The following is a 26,622-nucleotide window of genomic DNA, read 5'->3' on the forward strand; positions in this document are numbered from 1 at the left end:
CTGCATCGCAGGCAGATTCTTTGCTGTCTGAGTTACCAGGGCCCTGTGAGCAGACAGAGACTCTGGCACAAGTCACAACTGTCAGTGTTGGGGTCACCAGGAGCACCAATGGGCTGAGGGGGCAGTGAAGGCAGCAGCAATATCAGCCATGTGAACTGCAGCTGCAGGACCACACCACTGAGAACCCAAAAACTCAGGAAGCAGCGCCCTTAGCCTAACTCCTCCAGTCTTGCCATGGCTTGGTGAGCACCCAAGCCCGTGCACAAGTTTAATAACAGGACATTTCCTGTCCTTACAGAATGGTACACATTATATGAAAGTGAAGTCGCTCAGTTGTGTCCGATTCTTTGCGACCCCATGGACTGTAGCCTATCAGGCTCCTCCATCCATGGGATTTTCTAGGCAAGAACACTGGACTGGGTTGTCATTTCCTTCTCCAGGAGATCTTCCAAACCCAGGGACTGAACATGGGTCTCCCGCATTGTAGACAGATGCTTTACTATCTGAGCCACCAAGGAATCTCTTATATGAAAAACAGCTAGTAAAAATGAAAAGACCAATGTTTGAGGGCAAAGTGAAAGAAGTACATTATATGACCTTTTAAATATTGCCTTAAAGACTGAAATGTAATAATCAGTTTTTATATCCTAATGCAGTGTAAATACTTTTACCACTATTTTTCTTTCAAATGCAAGGTTTAATCCCAAGCCAATATCATGAGATATGGTAATGGTGTACTTACCTGCCATCCTCGGTGCCGTTAATCTCAAAGGCTTCTCCATCTTTACTCCAGGACAACTTCAAACTGTATTTCAGATGTGAGTCACATTTGCTCTCACAGTGTAATTCCAGTGTATGTGATTTGGGAACCCGAGGATTCTTGGGAGAAACTCTAAGGTTTGTAGCATCTGTTTTTATAAAACAAAGATACCAGTCAGAAGTACAGAACAGCTTATTTTATTGTCAAAGTGAAAGTAAAAGTCACTCACAGTCGTGTCTGACTCCTTGCGACCCCATGGACTATACAGTCCATGGAATTCTCCAGGCCAGAATACTGGAGTGGGTAGCCTTCCCTTCTCCAGGGGAGCTTCCCAACCCAGGGATCGAACCCAGGTCTCCTGCATTGCAGGCAGACTCTTCACCAGGTGAGCCACAGGGGAAGCCCAAGAAAACTAGAGTGGGTAGCCTATCCCTTCTCCAGGGATCTTCCCGACCCAGGAATTGAACCAGGGTTTCCTGTATTACAGGGGGATTCTTTACCAACTGAACTCTCAGTGAACACTTAAGTTATCAACAAGTTGGTAGCGGTGGGATTATTGTCAAGTGCCTGTCTTTTAATCAATCAAAATGGTCAACAGTTATTGTCAAATCTTCATGCACTATTTATCACACTGTCATTTCTTAACATCACATATCATTACTAATTTTGTTCCATCCCGGCCAGGGCACCTCAGTGGAAGTATTAATTAACAGCACTATCCCTTTCTACTTCCTAGACAAAGGGAATCAGAAGAAAGCAAGGAAGCAAATGCATCCAGATGTTGAAAATAATATAAATTCTCCTTCTAGTGCTCTGGATATGTGATAAAAATACCATAAAGAAAAGAAGAAAATAAAATGATTTCCTATGATCATGCTTATTATTCGCTCAAACCTGAGGTTAAATGGTGCAGCCTATGCAGAGACGAACTAACTACACGAAGGTGTGGAACGTGAACACAAGCCCCATGAAGGCAGAGGCTGTATCTGTTACTACAGTCAAGTGTTCACAGAACCCAGAAGGGAGCCTGTATATAGTAGGTACTCAATACGTATTTGTTGAATGAGTTACAGTGAGTCACATTTTGAAACTAAAGTAGTAATATCAATACGATAAAGCTCAAACATTGGTACCATGGCTATGTTGAAAAATGTTTTATTATAATTGTTCCAAACATATAATCCTTACTCCTAGGGACCATAATAAGGCTGACTTCCAATTTCACAATCATGCCCTAGTATTTGCTATCTATATGTTACTCAAAAAGCTGATTAACATGTGAAAGTGTTAGTAATATTAATTGATATCCCAAGCACAAAATTTGAAGAGATTATCAAACTGAATTAATTCCAAGTAAATTACTAAACATCCTATTCCTAATTTGAAAGTCATAAATCTACTGAATGATAACCAATACTGTATGATAAGCACTTGTTTAACAAGACTCTAAAGTTCATATTCATTGTGACATTTTATAATTATAACAATTCTTTGAAAATATCTCTGCCTTACAGAGAAGATAACTTAAAGGCTAAAATGAAATTAAGTAATGATACTAATATTTTCTAATTAGTAAGGGACTGAACTGTAATTTGAACTCAAGACTGGAAGAGACCAAAACTCATGCTTTCATGGCTAATAAACACATGAAAAGATGCTCAACATCATTCATTATTAGAGAAATGCAATTCAAAATCACAATGAGGTATCATCTCATGCCAGTCGGGATGGCCACCATCAAAAAGTCTACAAACTGCTCGGGAGGTGTGGAGAAAAAGGGAACCCTCTCACACTATAGATGAAAATGCAAACTGGTACAGCCACTATGGAGAACAGTGTGGAGATTCCTTAAAAAAAGGGAAATTGAACTGACATATGACCCAGCAATCCACTGCTGGGCATACACACCAAGGAAACCAGAATTGAAAGAGACACATGTATCCCAATGTTCATTGCAGCACCACTTACAATAGCTAGGACATGGAAACAACCTAGATGTCCATCGGCAGATGAATGGATAAGGAAGCTGTACATATACACAATGGAATCTTATAACGAGGTGGATGAAACTGAAGTCTATTATACAGAGTGAAGTAAGTCAGAAAGAGAAACAATACAGGATAGTAATGCATATATATGGAATTTAGAAAGATGGTAATGACCATCCCACATGCAAGGCATCAAAAGAGACATAGATGTGAAGAACAGACTTTTGGATTATGTGGGAGAAGATGAAGGTGGGATGAACTGAGACAATAGGAAAAGAAAAAAACCTCATGCTTTTAATCACTCTGCTGTATAGCCTCTTAATCAACTCCATTCTTGACATTCTTTTTTCATTTGTAACAATTACCCCCTTAATGTGGTGTATTGCACTGACTAACTTGCTTATATTGAAGAATCGTGTGTCCCTGGGATAAAGCCCACTTTATGATGATGCTTTTAAATTGTTGTTGGGTTAAAAAAAATATGCCCTTAACTCTCATGGATATGGTTCCTATATACCCCTTACATATACAGTGGACATTAGAGCAGACCAAAAGTTTATGAGCTTGGCCTTCTCTCTGGCCACTAGCAGTTTCGAGGTCCACTTTGGGCCAAGCACTGTGTTGGACAGTAGGGAAGTCAAGGTTTATTTGGATTCCAGACTTCGCTCCCATTGCCTTTCACCTGGCAGAGCTGCTCAACTTTGATTCAGGTTTTATAATGTATAAAGGGCTCCCCAGGTTCAGTGGTAAAGAATCTGCTGGCAATGCAGGAGATGCAGGGTTGATCCGTCAGTTGGGAAGATCTCCTGGAGGAGGAAATGGTTACCCACTCCCGTATCCTTGCTTGGGAAATCCCATGGACAGAGGACCCGGGCAGGCTACAGTTCATGGGATTCCAAAAGAATTGGACACAACTTAGTGACTAAACAACAACAACACATAAAGTGTAAAAAGAATCATCTTCATTGACATTATCAGAGTATTTTAAAAATTATATGTATCATTTGAAAATGCAGAGAGACACCCAATATAAGTTGACATCACAGAATATTAATGTTCCTTAAAAATATAGTCCATGGGGTTGGCAGGTTGGATAACTTTGGGTACAGAAAAAAAAAATACAAGAAAAGAATAAAAGAATATAAGATACAGATGGACCTAGAGAGTGTCATACTAAGTGAAACCAGTCAGACAGAGAAGAAGAAGTATCGTGTGACACCCCTTATATGTGGACTCTAAAAACAAGTGAACTTACTTACAAAACAGAAACAGACTCACAGACTTAGAGAATGAGTCTATGGTTGCCGGCGGGAAGGATGGGAGGGTAGTTATGGAGTTTAGGGTGGACATGTACACACTGCTGTATTTAAAACAGGTAATCAACAAGGACCGACTGTCTAGCACAGGGAACTCTGCTCAATGGTATATGGCAGTCTGGATGGGAGGGAATTTGGAGCAGAATGGATACATGTGTATGTATGGCTTACTCCCTCCACTATTCATCTGAAATTATAACAACATTGTTTGTTAATCGGCTATAATAAATAGAAAACAAAATACAAAGTGAAAAGGTAAGAAAATACAAGACAGCAAAGAAGCAATGACAGAATAAGAGGAGGAAAGGAGTGTGTGAGAGAGAGAGAGAAATGCTAAGGTAACACTTAACACAGATGATTACACAAATATGCACCCAGTCACCTAAGAAGAGGTAGTAGCTGGTCATGTCAGTGACCTGCCACAAGAAACACAAGTCCTCCCTACATTTACTATACACACATATGTGTGAGCTCAGTCATGTCTGACTCTTTGTGACCCCGTGTATTGTAGCCTGCCAGGTTTCTCTGTCTGTGGAATTCTCCAGGCAGTCTCCTCCACTGGCAGGCAGATTCTTTACCATTGAACCACCTTTCTCTGTGTTTTCCTGAAAAGGGTTCTCTGAGCAATTTTAAAATCAAAATATTGATGATGTCTTTGGGTCTGGGTTCCAGTTAGCCTGAGTCTAGGTGCAGAGATGCTCCTCTTTGGGACACTGATATATTTTGGCACATACTTAACCTTTGTGAGCACTTAGAAATAAAATACGTTGCTTGGACAAGAGAAAAAACACAAAGCTGTTTATGATTTGAAAACAGGATGAAAACCTTTGCCATTCTGTCATGCCCTAGTCTTTACAAAACAGATCCCTTATGAATTTATTTGTGAAATTTTTAGTTCTAAGAGTTGAATACTGATGACATTTCATTGAGTTGGTTACTGAAAAAAACAGTTACAGAAATATACCAAAATAGGGGATTTTAAAGTGTTGCTGGTCATCCGTCACCAAGAACACCCAGCTCTCTCTTATAATGGTATAAAGCTATGGACACATCACTGACATAGCCTCTAATTCTTGTGATGGTCTTTTAGATGAAATCTGATCTACAGAAAATGGAAAACTGAAGCCGTGTGACCGTTTATGCAAAGTAAAATCAAAATAAAATTACTTCTGATATCCAGACTGGCTGTGACTGCTGTTTTTCCTTTTGCATTTTCTACCCAACAAGAGTAGGAACCAGCATCTTCTTCGGTGGTCTCGGTGATCTGTAATGTGCCATTCTCATGGACATGATACCTTCTGCCGTCGAGAGGTTTTGCTTCGTCCACTTTCTGCCTATGGACATAGAAAGCATGAATTAATTCGGGCTATGATTGAATCGTATTTTTTTTCAAACTGGCCACTGGTGTCATTCAATCTTATCCCTTCTTCACAAACTTAGCAAACCTTACAAGATTTTCCATTATACTTAACAATTCTTTAAAATATTATGCATTTGGTTGTACTGGGTTGCTGGGTCTTAGTTGTGGCATGTGGGATCTAGTTCCCTGACCAGGCATTGAACCTGGGCCCTCTGCATTGGGAGCACAGATCTCAGCCACTGGACCACCAGGGAAATCCTTACAATTTTTTTTTTTTTTTCTGGTAATAGGTGGTAAGTGTATATCTTACCTGCCCGAATAGACTGTAACTGGAGGAAATTTGAGTCTGAGCTCTGTGCCTCTGCTCTGTTTATAATAGCTCTCAGTACCACTTTGCATCTGTCCTCAGAGTTTAATAAATTGTTTCTGCCTTATTGATAGTGAACTCTTTAGTTAATCATTGCTGCGGGGTACTAAATGGGAAAGCTAGTAATTGAAAGAGATAATGAACCTTCTGAACCTCCGGCTGTCCAGAGCGAACATTGGTCATTCAGAAATATTATAGGCCAGGAAGACATCCCTGTCCTGTGAACATGGATTACATTTACCCTTATCAGCCCAAAGTCATTTTCTCCAACATTCATCCATTTTCCAAGCTTATTTCTGCCACAACTTGATTCACCTTCTACATTTCACAATAAGAGGCTGCTGGAGAGAAAACAGCCAAAGGACAAATTCTGGCTGCTGCTCACACAAGATGTTAGAGGGTTGGGACTAGGGTAAGGCAAGGGAGGCACTTGCCTAAGAGAAAAAACTTAAGGGTTGCCCCCACCCCCGCCCCAAATCTCCGTAATCCAGATAAATACTTTTTTCCAAAGTATTTTTTCTTTTGTTTCTGATGTGGACAATTTCTAAAGTCTTAATTGCATTTGTTACAATATCGCTTCTGTTTAATGTTTTGGGTTTTTGGCTGCAGGGCATGTGGGATTTTGTTTCCCCGACCACGGATCAAATCTGCACCCTGTCTTGGGACAGGGATTCCCTGTCTTTGGAACTCCTGTCTTTGGAAAAACCACTGGACCACCATGGAATTCCCAAGGTATGTAATATTTTAATGTGATATTTGCACAAATCAAAAATAATGCAAAAAAAAATCTACAATGAACAAAATAACTACCTTTTAAATAAAGACAGAATCTGGTCCTATAAATTATATGACATTGCCCTGCTCACCTCACTCTAATCTCAGCCCCGCAGAGCAGTGGGGAAAATCATTTAAGATCCATTTAAGCAAGCTTTCCTAGAGAAGGAACAAATGTGGTAGATCAACAGAACGATGTGTCTGGAGTTACTCTCCCAACCTATAAACTGAAACTAAAATTCAAAATACACATTGAAAATGTTTTAAACACAGGCATTTGTAATGGAATGCAGGCTTAATAATAATGTAGATAATATCCAAAACAAAACAACAATGCAGGACTTAGATACACTCATAATAAAAACCTAAATCTACTTGTAAAATTGTCTTCATCATTGCTTCAAGGCTTCGCTTTCTTTTGTAAGCAAAGATGGCTCTCGCTATTTCCCCATGTGGGAGAATCCAGATCTAGTCAAAAGTTCCAGGAGAGGCAGGAAAGTAAGTTTGCTACTTTATTTCTCAGAGGCACTCGCTACATGTAATAACACAGACACAATGCAGCCTGTCAAATGGTGGCTGGAGGAACATGGGAAATTTACAACCGATGTTCTCTTAAGAAAACTGCGTAACAGCTTACCAGGACACTATTGCCTCCGGTGAAGCAAAGAACTCACAATGTAAGAAAGCACTGTATCCAACCACTGTAGCATAATTTTCTTCATCTGCCGTTTGTATCAATGGACGGACATCTATGTGAAAATAATACAATTTTAAACTTTTGTGTAAGAAATAATTCAAGAAAGTTAATTTTTTTCAATATCCTAGTCATATTAATAAAAATAGAAAACAGCTGGGTATCACACCATTGTTGTTTAGTCACTATTGTGTCTGATTCTTTGCGACCCCATGGACTGTAGCCCGTCGGGCTCCTCTGTCTATGGTATTTTCCAGGCAAGAATACTGGAGTGGGTTGCCACTTCCTTCTCCAATCACAGCATACATTCCTGAATTAGGAAGTATCCCAATGCAGTACCTTTCTGGAAGTTTGGTATGGGGCCTAATACTCAAATGTAAGGCAAAAGGGACTTCGATCCCCTCCACCCTCCCCCTGCCCCCACCACCGTTTTTTTCTTTTTTTGGCTATGCTGTATGGTTTGTAGGGTCTTGGTTCCTTGACGAAGAATTGAACTGGGGGTCATGGCAGTGAAGGTGCTGAGTCCCAACACCAGACCACCAGGGAACTCCCTCCACGATGTTTCCATGTACTGAGAATTCAGTCGATTTGTGAGTCTGACCTTGATCATTTTCCTGAAGATAAGAGTGGATAGATAGCTTGCTCCTGTGTATGCTTGCCTACAGTCCATAGGGTCACAAAGGGTAGGACATGACTCAAGTGACTGAGGACACACACATGCTTACCTACAACATCGATGTTGGCATTGGCAAGGATAGTGCCATGGACATTTGAAGCTTCACACTGGTACACAGCGGTGTGATTCGGTTGTACGTTGGTAAAACTGATTTCTCCAGGAGAGATGACATCACCAGAAAATGGATTTCCTACAAGAGATGAAAAAAATGTCAGCTTGATAAAAAATAGAATCTGAAATATTTATATGCCATTCATTAAACGTGTCACACAGTATTTATATTTTAAGACCAGTTTAGGGTGAATAGTTCATCAAAGCCAATTCTTTAGAATTTCTTAACTTGAACCATGGAGTTTTCTTTCAATCCCTTCTGCAGTTTCAGTCTTCCTCCAAATAAGTATTTACGGCCAACATATCCGTTGATCTCTAGCCCAAAGTCTCTCCCAAGATTCCAGATTTTCTGTTTAGCACTGAAATCCCACTGGGAACTGAATCTCACATACTCTTATAAATTGAGGTCCGGCTACTGCCCAGCATAACCAGATGATCAACACAGCTGGATCCCCCAGTCCACCAGTATTGGCTGCTGTTTTCCTCTTGACATGTTGTTCCTGTTTCACTTTCCTGCCCTTCTGCAGTTTCCCGATCTAAACCATTCGTTTCAATTGCCTTCATTTGCTATTTTACCACTTCAGATAAATAGCTCATGTATTTCACTTTCCCAGGAAGACTAAATTCTTCTTGAGAGCACAGGCCAGCTTTTTTCTCCTTTCTTGGCAATAAATCCCTATCCCATTGGTTATCCAAGTATAATTCTGGAAATATCTTTTGGAAATGAGAAAATCTAACATTTATGCTACTTTAATTAAGGGCCAAGGAACTCTGCTGGATACGCCACATGTGCTATCTCATTAACTCTGCTCAGAACCTGCTAGATCAGCACCAACATGGCTGCTGAGCAGGCCAGGGGGACTGTATTTCAGAAAATACCACGTCCCACAGCAACTGGCCATGTGCCAAATCATGTCTTACTCGGACACTTGAAAGCAGCACTGGGAACAAAATATATATATACTAGCTAGGAATGTTGAATGAGGAGCACACACGGTAAAATTTTTCTCATTTCAACGTCATTTCAAAGTTAGTAATATATCTAATTTTTAAAGCTAGTACCATATACTAATGCATATATGTGGAATCTAGAAAAATGGTACAGATGAACTTATTTCTAAGACGGGAATACAGATGTAGCTGTAGATAAGTAATACATGGGGACACAGGGAGGGATGAGGAGGGTGGGCCAGACTGGCAGATTGGGACTGACATATATACACTGCCATGTGTAAAATAGATAGCTAGCGGGAAGCTGCCATAAAGCAGAGGAAGCTCAGCTCAGTGCTCTGTGATGACCTAGAGGGGTGAGATGGCTGGGAGAGGTCCAAGAAGGATGAGATATACGTATGCATACGGCTGACTCCCTTCATTGTACAGCAGAAATCAACACAGCATTGTCAAGCAGTTATATTCCAGTACTTTTTTTTTTTTTCTCATGGTGTCTCCATTATAGAAAATAGTCTCACTATACTAAGTATGGGGTTATAGAAAACACTGAATAATAAAATAGAGGCTTTTTGTTAGGCATCATTTGTCCCTCTGGGAGTGAGAAAGGAATATATTTTTACACTTGACTGTGAGCTCTGTGGGAGCAAGATCTTGTGTGCCCTAGAGTTGCAATCACTATGTCCCTGGTGCCTGGAAAGTAGCCACAGTGGAGGAGACAGTGAACATTTTTTGGGAAGACTGAAAAACAGTTTTGTTGTACGGCATTTTATCCCTGGAAGGTCCCTGGGGTAGGCAGAATAAGAAGCCCCGTGAAAGATGGCCACAGACTGATCTCTACAACTTGTGAAGTTTCCTTTTTGTGGCAAAAGGAACTTTGCACATGTGCCTAAGGTCAAGCACTCAAGATTGGACAGTTATCCTGGATTCTCCAAGGTGGCCCAATGGAATGACATGGCTGTTTATAATCAGAGAACCTTGCCAGCTGTGACCAACCAAAGGGAGAAGTGACTATGAAAAAATGATCGGGGAGATGTAGCATTGCTGATTTGAAGTTTGGAGGAAGGGAACTGTGACTGAAGGGAAGTGGCTACCATCTAGGAGCTGGAAAAGACAAGAAAAGAGTTTCCCCGTGCTCGCAGAAAGAACCGCAGCACTGAGCACACATTGGTTTTAGCTGAGGGAGACTTGCATTGGGCTTCCAACAAACAGGATTGTGAAGTAATAAATGTCTACTGCTTTTTGATGTATGACATGGGGAACCCAAATCCAGTGTTCTGTGACAACCTGGAGGATGGGTGGGGAGGGAGGTGGAAGGAGGGTTCAGGAGGGAGGGGAAACATATATGCCTGTGGCCAACTCATGTTGCTGTCTGGCAGAGGCCATCTCAACATTGTAAATTATCCTCCAGTTAAAATAAATACAGCTTTTTAAAAAGTATACTATTTTAAGCCACTAAATTTGTGGTCATTTGTTATAGCAACAATAGAAACTTGATAGAGTCCTGTAGGACAGTGTATCTGTCAAGAATCATCAGGATGAGTAGCGCTTCTAAGTTTTCAAGGCTACACAGAATCAAGTCTCTGATCTCATTCTGCAGTCTCACACTCTACATCAAGTTTTAAAAGCTTCAGCCTATTCGGTACTCCTTATACCATCTGCCCCATGGTAAATTCTGAGTCTACACTGCGCTACAAAAAGAAGAAATGAAACTCTGGCATCACAGTTGAGTGACAAACACTGCTCAAAGCTGCCTTCTGGGATAGGTATGGAAACTGTGGAGTACTTGTCGCAAACAGGCTACCGGGAGCTCCCAGAATTCTAAAAACTCAAGTTATTTATCAACCAAAAACCACTCTTTCTGACTCAGGTTGTTTGATCAGTTCAAAGGGCAAAAATGCAATATAAGGGGAGAAGCTTCAGCTCCGGACTTTTTCATTTCAGTTCCATTTATGGCTCTAAATTCACTTGGGGTGTGTCCTCAAGTACGTAATGCAGTCTCTCTGGGTCTCGTTTGACATATGTACAAACTGGAGAATAAAAAAAAAAAGTCTTTCAGGGCCAGAAATATTGGATGCAAAGCGTTTGAAGAAAGTTAGGCTTGCAATCAATAATAGTAATCGTTTTGATTTAAAAACATTACATATAAAGGATAAGTAATTGCTAAAAATAGATGCTTACAGAGATTCCAAACCCTTCAGTAATCCCACAGTCATCAGATATCCCAGTTAAAAATGGTTATGACCAGTTGGCAGGGGAACAAGGAAAGCTGTGTAAGGAACAGGGAGCATGGGCTCCAAGGATGAGGATGAGCCTTTGGTTCCAGCTCTGCCCTTTCTCAGCCAGGCTCTCTCATTGTTAGTTTATTTTCAGCGATCATGTGGTCATCCACCAACAAACCTGTTAGCCGAACTGTGGATATAAATCCATAACCTAGCCCAAGGGCCCAGTATCTTTAAGGCAGCTCTTACGTGGAGTCCTACAACTGCTTCTCCATTCAGAGTCCAGAAGTCTTTCTTAATAAATTAGAGCCAGTCACTATTCTGCTGTAAATACTTCAAGAGCTGCGTATCTGATTCCCAATAATATTCCGAGTCCCTTTGGGACCTTCCCCTTTCCATGCGACATGACCCCAGCACCTCCAAATTAGACTCTCTCAGCATGGCCTTCTCACTCACTCAGCTTAGCTACAGTGCGGTCCCTGCTTTTCCTCAACACTCCAAACACATCTCGGGTCTCTACACGTACTGACTTCTCCACCCTGGAAGCTCTTTCACTGGTACTGGCATGTCAACATCACTTACCTCTTTCAAATCTCTACTCAAAGGTAAATAACCACAATGGTCTTATTGGTATTGTCCTAAAATCTGATAGCAACTCTAGGTTCTGAACTTCCCTTACATCCATCCCCTTCCCCAGCTAGTTCTCACTTTGCCACATCTATGTGATTATCTACTGCATATATGTGATTATTTATTGCATATCTATTGGTGTGGAGAAAAGGAATCGTTCATTTTATTCACTGCTATGTCCCAAGCAACAAGGTGAATGCTTGGCTCTTAAGATGAAGGTATTCAATAATATTCGGAGAAGGCAATGGCATCCCACTCCAGTACTCTTGCCTGGAAAATCCCATGGATGGAGGAGCCTGGTGGGCTGCAGTCCATGGGGTCGCTAAGAGTCAGACACGACTGAGCGACTTCACTTTCACTTTTCACTTTCATGCATTGGAGAAGGACATGGCAACCCACTCCAGTATTCTTGCCTGGAGAATCCCAGGGATGGGGGAGCCTGGTGGGCTACTGTCTATGGGGTCGTGCAGAGTTGGACATGACTGAAGCGACTTAGCAGCACCATTCAATAATATTACTGAATGAAATATGATCTGTTAAATATGAATAATTGTACTTCCTTTAAAAGCTCATTTGGGGACAAAGTAGTATGTGAATATTCTTCATATATAGCCAGGTGCCATTCAAATATAAAATTTTATGATTTTATGTTCCAGAGGTTCTGCATTCTTTTAGTGTCCTTAACATTCTTTATAAAAAAAACTGTTTTCACTTCCCTCAGATATACCAGAAATCCTATTTTTCATTTCCTATTCTGTTCTCTAAAAAGATGAGGAAAAAGTCTCAAATTGAGGGTATTAATAATGAGGCCAAAAGTGTCATCAACACATGAATAAAGAAAATGTGATATATGTGTGTGTGTATATATGTGTATACATATATTCCATTATGTATATAATGGAATATTACAAAGTGAAAGTCACTCAGTCATGTATGACTCTTTGCGACTCCATGGACTGTAGCCTACCAGGCTCCTCTGTCCATGGAATTCTTCAGGCCAGAATACTGGAGTGGGTAGCCTTTCTCTTCTTCAGGGGATCTTCCCAACCCAGATTTGAACCAGGTTTCCCACATGTCAGGCAGATTCTTTACCATCTGAGCTACCAGGTAAGCCCAAGAATACTGGAGTGGATAGCCTATCCCTTCTCCAGGGGATCTTCCTGATCCAGGAATCAAACCAGGGTCTCCTGCATTGCATGCGGATCCTTTACCAGCTGAGTTACCAGGGAAGCCCCCATGGAATATTATTCAGCTACAAAAATGAGAAAATCAGGTCACTCATGACAGCATGGACGGACCCTGAGGGCATTATGCTAAATGACATAAGTCAGAAAAAGACAAATACTATACGATCACACTTATATGTGAAATATAGAAAACAAAACAAGATCATAGATACAGGGAACAGTTCATGGTTGCCAGAGACTGGAGGACAGGAGGATGGGCCAAATGGGTGAGGTAGGTAAAAAAAGGCATAAACTTCCAATTATAAAATGAGTAAGTCATGGAGATATAATGCACTGCATAGCAATAACAGTTAATAATACTGTAGTATATATTTGATAAAACGTGGTCAAATATTTTGGCAATGGCAAACCACTTCAGTATTCTTGCTTTGAGAACCCCATGAACAGTATGAAAGGGCAAAAATATAGGACACTGAAAGATGAACTCCCCAGGTCGGTAGGTGCCCAATGTGCTACTGGAGATGAGTGGAGAACTAACTCCAGAAAGAATGAAGAGACGGAGCAAAAGCAAAAACAACACCCAGCTGTGGATGTGACTGGTGATCGAAGTAAAGTCTGATGCTGTAAAGAGCAATACTGCATAGGAACCTGGAATGTTAGGTTCATGAATCAAGGCAAATTGGAAGTGGTCAAACGGGAGATGGTCAGAGTGAACAGTGACATTTTAGGAATCACTGAACTAAAATGGACTGCAATAAGTGAATTTAACTCAGATGACCATGTATCTACTACTGTGGGCAAGAATCCCTTAGAAGAAATGGAGTAGCCCTCATTGTCAACAAAAAGACTCCGAAATGCAGTACTTGGATGCAATGTCAAAAAGGACAGACAGATCTCTGTTCATTTCCAAGGCAAACCATTCAACATCACAGTAAGCCAAGTAATCTGACCAGTAATGCTGAAGAAGCAGAACAATTTATGAAGACCAACAAGACATTCTAGAACTAACACTCAAAAAAAGATTTTCTTTTTATTATAGGGGACTGGAATGCAAAAGTCATGAGATACCTGGAGTAACAGGCAAATTTGGCCTTGGAGTACAAAACAAAGGAGGTCAAAGGCTAACAGAGTTTTGCCAAGAGAACGCACTGGTCATGGCAAACAGTGTCTTCCAATAGTACAAGAGAAGACTCTACACATGGACATCATCAGATGGTCAATATCAAAATCAGATTGATCATATTCTTTGCAGCCAAAGATGGAGAAGCTCTATACAGAAAGCAAAAACAAGACCGGGAGCTGACTGTGGCTCAGATCATGAACTTCTCATTGCCAAATTCAGACTTAAATTGAAGAAAGTAGGGAAAACCACTAGACCATTCAGGTATGACCTAAATAAAATCCCTTACAATTATACAGTGGAAGTGACACATAGATTCAAGATATTAGATCTGATAGAGTGCCTGAAGAACTATGGAAGGAGTTTCATGACACTGTACGGGAGGCAGGGATGAAGACCTTCCCCAAGAAAAAGAAATGCAAAAAGGCAAAATGGTTGTCTGAGGAGCCCTTACAAATAGCTGAGAAATTAGAAGAGAAGCTAAAGGCAAAGGAGAAAAGGAAAGATATACCCATCTGAATGCAGAGTTCCAAAGAATAGCAAGAAGAGATGAGAGCCTTCCTCAGTGATCAATGCAAAGAAATAGAGGAACACAACAGAATGGGAAAAACTAGAGATCTCTTCAAGAAAACTAGAGATCAAGGGAACATTTCATGCAAAGACGGGCACAATAAAGGACAGAAATGGCATGGACCCAACAGAAACAGAAGATATTAAGAAGAGGTGGCAAGAATACACAGAAGAACTGTACAAAGATCTTCATGACCGAGATAAGCATGATGGTGTGATCACTAACCTAGAGTCAGACATCCTGGAATGTGAAGTCAAGCAGGCTTTAGGAACCATCACTATGAACAAAGCTAGTGGAGGTGATGGAATTCCAGTTGAGCTATTTCAAATCCTGAAAGATGATGCTGTGAAAGTGCTGCACTCAACATGCCAGCAAATTTGGAAAACTCAGCAGGGGCCACAGGACTGGAAAAGGTTAGTTTTCATTCCAATCTCAAAGAAAGGCAATGTCGAAGAATGTTCAAACTACCATGCAACTGCACTCATCTCACACACTAGCAAAGTAATGCTTAAAATTCTCCAAGCCAGGCTTCAACAGTGTGAACCGTGAACTTCCAGATGTTCAAGCTGGGTTTAGAAAAGGCAGAAGAACCAGAGATCAAATTGCCAACATCTGTTGGATCATCGAAAAAGCAAGAGAGTTCCAGAAAAACATATACTACTGCTTTATTGACTACTCCAAAGCTTTTGACTGCGTGAATCACAACAAACTGTGGAAAATTCTGAAAGAGATGGGAATACCAGACCACCTGACCTGCCTCCTGAGAAATCTGTATGCAGGTCAGGAAGCAAGAGTTAGAACTGGACATTGAACAACAGACTGGTTCCAAATCGGGAAAGGAGTATGTCAAGGCTATATATTATCACCCTTATTTAACTTATATGCAGAGTACATCATGCAAAATGCCAGGCTGGTAAAGCCCAATCTTGAATCAAGATTTCCGGGAGAAATATCAATAACCTCAGATACGCAGATGACACCACTCTTCTGGCAGGAAGCGAAGAAGAATTAAAGAGCCTCTTGATGAAAGTGAAAGAAGAGAGTGAAAAAGCTGGCTTACAGCTCAACATTCAGAAAACTAAGATGATGGCATCCCATCGCTTCATGGCAAATAGATGGGGAAACAATGGAAACCATGACAGACTATCTTCTGGGCTTCAAAATCACTGCAATTAAATGCATCCATGAAATTAAAGATGCTTCCTCCTTGGATTAAAAGTTATGACCAGTCTAGACAGTGTATTCAAAAGCAGAGACATTACTTTGCCAAAAGAGGTCCGTCTAGTCAAAGCTATGGTTTTTAAGTAGTCATGTATGGATGAGAGATTTGGACTCTAAAGATAGCAGAGCACCAAAGAATTGATGCTTTTGAACTGTGGTGTTGGAGAAGACTCTTGAGAGTCCCTTGGACTGCAAGCAGATCCAAAACGTCCATCCTAAAGGGAATCAGTCCTGAATATTCATTGGAAGGACTGATGCTAAAGCTGAAATTCCAATACTTTGGCCACCTGATGCAAAGAACCAACTCATTGGAAAAAACCCTGATCCTGGAAAGATTGAAGGCGGGAGAAGAAGGGGAGACAGAGGATGAGATGGTTGGATGGCATCACTGGCTCGATGGACATTACTTTGAGTAAACTCTGAGAGTTGGTGATGGACGAGGAAGCCAGACATGCTGAAGTCCATGGAGTCACAAAGAGTCTAACACGAGTGAGCAACTGAACTGAACTGAAGGTGGAATTTCCTAGTGGTCCAGTAGATAGTTGCTAATAGGGAATTTCCTAGAAGTCTGGTGGTTACGTCTCCAATCTCTCACTGCCAAGGGTCCAACCAAGTTTGATCCCTGGTTGGGGAATTAAATCTCACAAGCCGCATAGCATGGCCAAAATTTTTAAAAAGGATGCTAAGAGAATAGATCTTGAAAGTTCTCATCACAAGAAGAAAAATTCTGTAAGAAAATTCTGTAAGAAAATCTCTGTAAGGTAACAGATGTTAACTAGATTTACTGTGGTGATCATTATGCAATGTATATAAATATCAAACTATGATGCTATACACCTCAATTTAATATAAAGCATACCTTAATATGAAAAGGAAAGAAAAAATAACTTTCAGAACTGTTCAGTGTTTTGTCAAAGTATTTGTATTTTAAATAAGTAGGCACATTGAAAGCTATAACAATTTCAAAATTGAAAGCAATTTTGTTTAGTTACTTTCTGAAAGAGTAGATATGGCCATACTGTTTTTTTGCACAATTCTAGATTAACAGTCAAGCCTATGTAATAGGTATTTTTAAATAATTATTGTAATTTTCAATCTCATCATCAAATGTGTTCAGTCAGTTTATCTGCTTGTCACTGACACTGTACTTATGATCATACAGAGAAAAAGAAAACAGATGCGCTTCTCAAAAAATAAGAGTAATAAGCACTAGAGTTTCCTGAGTATTTGCTATGTGAAAACAATACTAAACATATTTTGGGAGTATTCTTTGTGTGGTAGCCCCTGTGAAGCGTTCTCTATGTGTGCCTCCTTTAATCTCCATAACAACCCCAGTGGTCAGTGCTGTTTTCATCTTCATTTTACTGACGATGAAACAAGTTTAAAGAGGGTCAGTAAGAGTGGGATGAATTGAGAGAATACACTGAGATACACACTACCATGTGTGAAATGGATAGCTGGTGGGAAGCGGCTATGGAGCACAATAAGACACCAAATCACAGTAAATGCTAGAGCCTGAATGCAGACACAGACCCTCTGGATCCACAGTGTATCAACTGTCACAGTATTCTACAGATAAGCATTATCCTAGGTGGTAGACTATGTTGATCTCATGCAATTACAATCAACTACCATTAGCACCATTTTGTAATTAAACACTTAAGTTTCAGGAGATTCCCAACTGTATTGGAGTTGCCTGATCAATCTCCCCAAGCTTGAGTGCACAGCCTGGTTGGGACCCCAGAGACACACGTCACTAGGATGCCCACCCTGATATAAGTGGGTCCAAGGCAAAAGGAACTAACAGAAGCATCACACATTATGCCTCAATATTGTAAATGCTCTAAATTAAGCTAATCAACTGACAAACAAGACTTGTTCTATTATCCAACCTTTACAAAGACATTCAAAATGACTAGAGCTCTAGGTTCAAATTGAGGATTTGGGGCTTCTTGGAGCCTTAGGCTAGAACATGGTGGAGTGGGCAGATTAGGTCCATCTCTGCTTTTCCACACCAAGGCCACCTGGGAAGGGCTCAGAGCTGACTGCACAGGGGATTCTTCTGGTCTTGGGGACTCAAGCTTGGTTGAGAACCTGAAGTGAGCCAGGTTCTGGCTTTGCATGTCTCTCTGGCCCTGTGGATTTCTCAGATTATGGAGACAGGTGTGACAGAACGGGTCCTCATAAAGAGCAGAACCCAGTGAGGAGTCACTGTTGCCTGGATCCAAGGCAAGTCCTGAATTTCAGCTGCACCCTCAACCACTGGGTCCCTGTGCCTGTTCCTTCTCAGGCAGAGAAACTTTCCTCCTTGGATGCATCCTCTATGTCATTCAATTGTCTTATTTAAAGTAATATAACGGCCAAACAGATAGTATTTATGGCTTTTCCATAAATGCAAGCACAAATAGAATTACTTTGAAAGATGCAATTCTGGATTCTCTGGTTAGATCTATCTGACAGTAAGGACCACTTACCAACTCCACTTTAGCCATAACAAGGGTGTCTAATCATTAAGAGTCCCAGCCAAACACTGCCTTCAGCATTGCCTCATAACTGCGGTTTTCACTTACTCTCAATTGGTAAGCCATTGACTCTCCACTTGATCGTGGGTTCAGGCCGTCCTTCAGCCTCACACAACAGGATGCCACTGCTGCCAGTGCTATATACACCACTTTGAGGTTTCTTGGTCCAGCGAGGGGGCTCTGGAAATAAAGGGAAGAGCTCATCAGTGTTTTATCTATTTCAGAAGGTCCAGAAATGCTATATCAATAACCTCAGATATGCAGATGACACCACCCTTATGGCAGAAAGTGAAGAGGAACTAAAAAGCCTCTTGATGAAAGTCAAAGAGGAGAGTGAAAAAGTTGGCTTAAAGCTCAACATTCAGAAAACGAAGATCATGGCATCTGGTCCTATCATTTCATGGGAAATAGATGGGGAAACAGTGGAAACAGTGTCAGACTATTTTTTGGGCTCCAAAATCACTGCAGATGGTGATTGGAGCCATGAAATTAAAAGATGCTTACTCCTTGGAAGGAAAGTTATGAACAACCTCGATAGCATACTCAAAAGCAGAGATATTCCTTTGCCAACAAAGGTTCATCTAGACAAGGCTATGGTTTTTCCTGTGGTCATGTATGGATGTGAGAGTTGGACTGTGAAGAAAGCTGAGCGCCAAAGAATTAATGCTTTTGAACTGTGGTGTTGGAGAAGACTCTTGAGAGTCCCTTGGACTGCAAGGAGATTCAACCAGTCCATTCTAAAGGAGATCAGCCCTGGGTGTTCTTTGGAGGGACTGATGGTAAAGCTGAAACTCCAGTACTTTGGCCACCCCATGTGAAGAGCTGACTCATTGGAAAAGACTCTGATGCTGGGAGGTATTGGGGGCAGGAGAAGAAAGGGACGACCGAGGATGAGATGGCTGGATGGCATCACCGACTCGATGGACCTGAGTTTGGGTGAACTCTGGGCGTTGGTGATGGACAGGGAGGCCTGGCGTGCTGTGATTCATGGGGTCGCAAAGAGTCAGACAGGACTAAGCGACTGAACTGAACTGAGAAATGTTAGGGATTGCATTTCCACTATACACCAGCAGATGGCAGACACAACAAAGTGTTTCACATTAAGTCTTCTCTAAGGTAAGACAGCCATTGTTATTTGCCTGGAATGGGGTTTGTGTGTGGGCATGCGTTTTTATGAGTGTGTGTGTTGTAATTTGGAATCTTAGCATGCATAGTGAAATCGACACACTAAAAACAGTTATCTACATTCAATTTTATCTAGCTACACTATCTATCTCGTTACAGAAAAATGCAGGAAGGGTGAAGTTTACTGAGTGCTGACCACAGCTTATTTCAGGCTGAAGCAAGGCATCTAAAATGGCTGATTTTCAAGTAACATATTTTGAAAATTTTTTAATGAAATTAAAACATTCGGCCACTATTTTAAATATTTCTTAGTTAATGACTTTATAGCATTTTATATCTCCATATCCCAAAGTCCATCTTAGGAATTTGGAAAACATTATTTCCTAGATAAATTCTTTTTGCAAGGGGGTAGAAGAAGGAATCCTAAAAGCAACATTTACCATTCTGCCCTCAGAACAATGGAGGAAAAGATATACTCAAATTACTTGCATCTTTCCATGTCGTAATACGCCAATATTATAATGCTAAGTGGTATTTCAGTATAGAAGGAGACATTTTTCTTTAAGTGCAAACGTCACTGTCATGTTTTGTCACCTTAAGTATATTACTATGTCAGGAGCGAATAAAAGATTAATATTAAAGTATGGATGGTTTGGATAATTTGATTTCAGAGAAAATTGCACAATACCTACAGGTAGTAATTCCCATCAAGTGTTGCTTGGTTATTTCTCCCAAGACAGTTTTGGATTTACATTTTTAGTCAAAAAGGAAACTCTTTAAGATACATACACGTATAAAACAAAAGTGTCATTTGAAGAATGTGTTACAAAACAAAGGAGGAAAAGGGGGATTATGTGGGGATAAATGTCCATAAACTCACCAGGAAGAACAAAGAACTAAAAATATCCCTGGCAAGTTCAAGTCTGAGCAAGAGACATGCCTTTGTAATTATTCGACAGGATACAGACTTGTTAAATTCCAAGTTAAATGTGTGTGTTCATAATCTACATGGTGTAAATATTTATTCATATAGTTTAAAGTGTAGCCGTCCAAATTCTAAACTGTATATGACCTTTTAAAGTGAAGAGTTTTACTTCTGTGTGTATGTCTACATTTTTACGTCATGGTTACTTACTTCTGATCTTTTCATACAACCACTGTAAAATAAAACACTTGAGCTACAGAAAAACCATGAAAGATTTCATATTTACAGTAGAAAACTAAGACTACTGCTTTTAGAACATGTAAAAGAAATCATGGCCATGCACTATACAACATGATGGCTATAATTTGTGAATAATACTGTATTACCTATTTGCAAGTTGCTAAGAATATATCTGAAAAGTTCTCATCAGAAAAAAATTGTAACTATGTACTGATGGATGTACACTATACTACTTGTGGTGACTGCTTTACAATACATACCAATATTGAATCATTATATTGGATAACTGAAACTAATGATGTAATATGTCAATTATATCTCAATAAAAATAATAAAGGATGTCATGCAATGATGACCCTTCTCTAAATCTTTCTGAGTAATAAAATCAAGATTTCTATTTCTATTCTCATCCTACAAATTTCATTAATCCTTTGGTACCAGCATTAAGATATACTACTGTTAGATATTGCTTCCCAGCTGATGCGGTGGTAAAGAAACCGCCTGCCAATGCAGGAGAAGCAGGTTCAGTCCCTGGGTCAGAAGATCCCCTGGGGAAGGAAACGGCAACCCACTCCAGTAATCTTGCCTGGGAAATCCCATGGACAGAAGAGCCTAGCAGGCTACAGTCTATGGGGTCGCAAGAATCAGACAGTACCCAGTGACAGCCTGCACTCACACACACACTGTCACATCTTAGGTAAAGGATACTTACATGACCATCTTAATCAACCCTTTAACCTTACAGATGGAGAACTAAGCTCTGGAGAAGTCATTCAACTTGCCCAGGGTCACCAGTCAAAGAAGCCTCACTTTCTGTTCTTGCCATTCCATGGACCAGCAGACCTACTGAGTGAGAAGCACTGAGACCCCTAAGTGAGTGTGGTGTTATTTCTAACTCATTACTATTTCATTAATTTGGATCACAGGAACAAAGGCCAAACAACTGTACCAACTTTCATTTTGTACTTCCAGATCCAAGCTCTCCAACATTTATCATCTGTGCACACTCACATCATCAATCAACTTGGTTGTTGTTTAGTTGCTCAGTCGTATCTGACTCTTTTGCGACCCCCTGGACTGTAGCCCACCAGACTTTTCTGTCCATGGAATTCTCCAGGCAAGAATACTGGAGTCAGTGGCCACTTTCCTTCTCCAGGAATCTTCCCAACTCGGGGATTGAAGCCACATCTCCTGCACAGGCAGGCAGATTCTTTATGGCTGATCTACCTGGGAAGCCCCCACTAAACTTCACCTGAACCCTTTCTGATAAGCTTTCTTTATAAATGCTTAGACATTTGTTTTTATGCTTCTCATCCCTGTTTCTCCTGAGGAAGTAAGCTGCTGCTGCTAAGTCGCTTCAGTCGTGTCCGACTCTGTGCAACCCCATAGACGGTAGCCCACCAGACTCCCTGTCCTTGGGATTCTCCAGGCAAGAACACTGGAGTGGGTTGCCATTTCCTTCTCCAATACATGAAAGTGAAAAGTGAAAGTGAAGTCGCTCAGTCGTATCCGACTCTTTGCGACCCCATGGACTGCAGCCTACCAGGCTCCTCTGCCCATGGGATTTTCCAGGCAAGAGTACTGGAGTGGGGTGCCATTGCCTTCTCCAGAGAAGTAAGCTAGTCCTGAGCAAAGGTATGTTTGGTCATGTGATTTGAAAGGGACTTCAGGCTTGTTCTTCAGTTCAGTTCAGTCGCTCAGTCGTGTCCTACTCTTTGCGATCCCATGAATCACAGCACACCAGGCCTCCCTGTCCATCACCAACTCCCAGAGTTCACGAGACTCATGTCCATCGAGTCAGTGATGCCATCCAGCCATCTCATCCTCGGTCATCCCCTTCTCCTCCTGCCCCCAATCCCTCCCAGCATCAGAGTCTTTTCCAATAAGTCAACTCTTCTCATGAGGTGGCCAAAATACTGGAGTTTCAGCTTTAGCATCAGTCCTTCCCATGAACACCCAGCACTGATCTCCTTTAGGATGGACTGGTTTGATCTCCTTGCAGTCCAAGGAACTCGCAAGAGTCTTCTCCAACACCACAGTTCAAAAGCATCAATTCTTCGGTGGCCAGCTTTCTTCACAGTCCAACTCTCACATACATACATGACCACTGTTCTTCTTAGAAGCATATTCTTCCTGGGTCTGTTGTGACACTGCTCTCAATACCTGCCCAGGCTGAGATTTTCACACCTGGCATCTGCAGTGAGAGCACCTAGACTATATCTCTTAGGTTAGTGATCTGTGAAAAGCCAGGACAGAAATCCTCTTTTTCTGATGTCTCCTCTGCTTAGTATAGGGGAGCAAAAGTTTGCCACCCCCAAACATCTCTTTGGCATGCAGATTGTTTTGAGCTGAAAATAATCAAGGCCCAAAAGATTCAGGAAGAATCTCTGATCTAGCCACTAACTGCATAAAATAGTTTAGTTAGAAGGCCTGTTTCTGGAATACAGCTCTTGCAGAAATATGTGCCAAGAATAGCTAGCATAGTGGATCAGATGGTGAAGAATCTGCCTGCAATGTGGGAGACCCAGGTTCGATCCCTGGGTCGGGAAGATCCCCTGGTGAAGGGAATGGCCACTGTCTCCAGTATTCTTGCCTGGACAATTCCATGGGCTAGGTTTGGTGGGGGAAACTGCAGGGCCTAGACATTAGAGTCCACTCTGTGTCCCACTGTCTGCCCAGCCCTGCAAACACAGACAAATCCAACGTTGGCTCTTCCATCTCCAGTCTTTCTTGGAGATGCTGTCCTCTCCTCTGAAGCCCTAAATACCCTGTTTAGTCTTTAGCTGAAGATGGTGTTTAAGCTCTGGCCCTTTTGGTCAGTTACTCAGTTCTCCTGGCTTGCTCCCATGTATACATGTTACTGCCCTTTTGTTTTTCTCCTGTTAATCTGTTTCATGCCAATTTAATTTATAGATGAGCCAGGAGAAAAAGGAAAATTTCTTCCTCCCTGATACTGGCACAAAGGAGAACAGATGTGTGTGGTATAATTTTAAGTTGAACTGAAATGACTTAGTGGGTACCACAGTGAGCCTGAGGACATTGGCTAGGGGACAGGAAATATCTGGTGGTTGCAATGAGGCTATGGGCATGCAGGAACACCAGAACAGATTTTTCAAAGGTTGGAACATGCAACTGTATTCCTGACAGGTAAGACCTATTTGAAAGGATGGGGCGGGGGGGAAGGCTTAAGAGAGAAGAAAGAATGATTAAAATGGAAATTTCTGAGAGAAAGCATCATCACTGAATCCCAGTCTTTCATCTATTATCCATAAATCTCTGGTAACTGATGAAAATTACTTATGTTGAAATTTTACTCATTTAGTTATAATTGTAAACAAAAAAATAAGATGATAAATTTCTCTCACGATGATCAAAACTGAGATGCAAATGTCTGAATGTTTACAATGTAATAAGCAAGCTAATTAGAGATGTTTATCACTAGAAGGAAAACAAAACAGAAAACTTGGTACCTATGAAATATACAACACAGGGGTTATTTTCTTAGTAACAAATTTCTATTAAATATCTATATTCTAACAGATCAAAAATTATTAGGTTCAGCAAACTTGGATTTCACTGCAACTTTTTAGAAGTAGATTTGTTACTTGAAAATGAGACTTTCTCAAATAGGTCGATTACTGAATTGTGCTTGAATTCATGACATCTTTTTAAGATGCACCACAATTATGGTTATAAAATTATGCATAAATACTTGCCTATTACATTTACTAAATTTCAAAAGCCCTACATGATGCAAAAGTTTACAACACAAACACTGTTAGTTGGATGCAGTTGAAACATATCTGTGATCATACTTTAATGTTTTCTATTTAGAAAATTTTAGAGGCCATTTTGGTTTCCTAGGTGGCACAGTAAAGAATTTGCCTGCCAATGCAGGAGAGGAAAGAGATGCCAGTTGGACTCCTGGGTCAGTAACCCACTGGGACCCACTCCAGTATTCTTGCCTGGAAAATTCCATGGACAGAGGAGTGTGGTGGGCTTGTGAGATTTTAGTTCCCCAGCTAGTGATGACAGATTTTAGTTGTTTATTATATTAATAAATAAATATCACAGATACAGAGAATAGAGTAAAATGCATGCTTTTGCTTAAGCACATTGGATGTTTTCAGAATGGGCTACATTGTCAAAGTTTATACTAACATTGCTCTTTTCTCATATGACTAATCCTGTTATTTAATTAGTTTCCAAGCAAGAGACAAAGTAAGGGAAAGAAGAAAGTGCAGGAAGGCGGAATAAAATTGAGTGAAAGTGAACTTATCCATCCATATGATTAATGAAGGATGTATTCACTCCCTTCACACTTTAAAGAAAAGAGACTTCTTCAGCTGGGCTTGCTTTTCACTTGCATGTGTGAAGAGAAACTCCTAAAACATACAACTGAGGGCACGTTTAGTAGTTTCTCATTAAGGATAAAGGATTAAATGTCCCCCATAAAAACATTATTTACATCTCAATACTGCTAATAGCTGTTTTATGAATAGCAAGGACAATTTGTTCAGGAAACCTATATTCCTTTGGAGCCCTATAGTCAACATTTTAAATTGCATAATTAATTTTACATCCTTGATTTATTTTTTTCTTTTTGCAACCTTTGCAGTTCTTCTGAAAGCTTCAGTCTCACAGTCAAGAAAACCCGTGGCCAGATTGTTAAAATATTCAGCTACCGTAGCGGTGTTCCAGCCATCTGGAAGGATTTCTAATAGTCAGCAACTTGGAGTAAGAGCAGCTAACAATTAGACCTGTCGGATTCGTGGGTATGTGTTGGTGCTGCGATGAGGGTTGGGGGGGCAGAGGGTTACAGAAAAACATCCCTGTTGTATGGTCTAGCTCTATTATGCAGAGGCACCAAACACTGACTAAAATTATGGAAAATCTCTCTCAAACTCTTCCTCTCTGAATTCCTTGGTGAATACTGTCAGAGGAATATGTCACTATTGGCAACTGTTGATATTTATGCATAACAACAGGCTTCCTCTTATAACAGGTTTTGCTTTTGTTGAACTAAGGGAAATGATACTCTCATCTTTGGTTTTCCATTCTTCCTATTGTGAGATGTGCTAAGTTGCTTCAGTCCTGCCCAACTCTTTGCGACCCCATGGACTATAGCCTGCCAGGCTCCTCTGTCCATGGGATTCTCCAGGCAAGAATATTGGAGTGGGTTGCATTTCCTTCTCCAGGGGATCTTCCCAACCCAGGGATTGAACTGGCGTCTCTTGCATCTCCTGCATTGGCAGGCAAATTCTTTATCACTAGTGTCACTTGGGAAGCCCACACTGAGAGATGGGTTTTGGAAATATGACACTATTCCAAATAGCAACATGATTAAAAGTTATCTTAACATTTACTTGTTAATATAACTTCCATCTGAGCCTTTCTTTTTTCCATTAATTAAAACAGTGGGCCTTTACTTAGGTATTCCTTGTGCAGAATGAAGCTTTAAGAGGGGAACTTCATTGGAATATAAATGAAAGACTTACAGCACCAGTTCACTAAATAGAAACCTGAAAGAGATCATTTCTTTCAATAGTTAAGCCTGCGCAGCACTAAAAAAGCACAAATGCAGTAATCATCCCATTAATTTGATCCATACAGTCAACCAAATCATACATAAAAACTGCAGTGTTATCAGGACCACGGAAATAGGTCTGCATCAGTCAAATTCACAGGATGACTAGGTAACCTTTACATGTGCCCAGAAGCCAGAGCCCTGATAACAAATACTGTGGCTTATCTTCTTTTTCAATGGTGACATCACTGCCTACTTATTTCTGTGAATACAACAAACAATATACCAGGCTCTGTTGATCAAAAAGCTTGAGTTTACAGAAAGAGGACATGAATATA

At 40.7% G+C, this 26,622-nt stretch overlaps 1 protein-coding gene across 3 annotated transcripts in view; it reads right to left on the minus strand.

The window, feature by feature from the left end:
- Positions 1 to 26,622, minus strand: part of CHL1 (cell adhesion molecule L1 like) — a 91,803-nt gene that overhangs the window by 35,022 nt on the left and 30,159 nt on the right. For all 3 annotated transcript variants that reach the window (XM_068982722.1, XM_068982723.1, XM_068982721.1), the window contains 5 exons: positions 18,516 to 18,647; positions 7,985 to 8,125; positions 7,203 to 7,314; positions 5,232 to 5,398; positions 743 to 908 (listed from right to left, as the gene is read on the minus strand). In XM_068982722.1, the coding sequence (XP_068838823.1) occupies positions 743 to 908; positions 5,232 to 5,398; positions 7,203 to 7,314; positions 7,985 to 8,125; positions 18,516 to 18,647 (718 nt within the window). The remainder of the gene's footprint in view (positions 1 to 742; positions 909 to 5,231; positions 5,399 to 7,202; positions 7,315 to 7,984; positions 8,126 to 18,515; positions 18,648 to 26,622) is intronic.

The sequence above is a fragment of the Capricornis sumatraensis genome, chromosome 10, assembly GCF_032405125.1.
Source record: "Capricornis sumatraensis isolate serow.1 chromosome 10, serow.2, whole genome shotgun sequence".
NCBI lineage: Eukaryota > Metazoa > Chordata > Mammalia > Artiodactyla > Bovidae > Capricornis > Capricornis sumatraensis.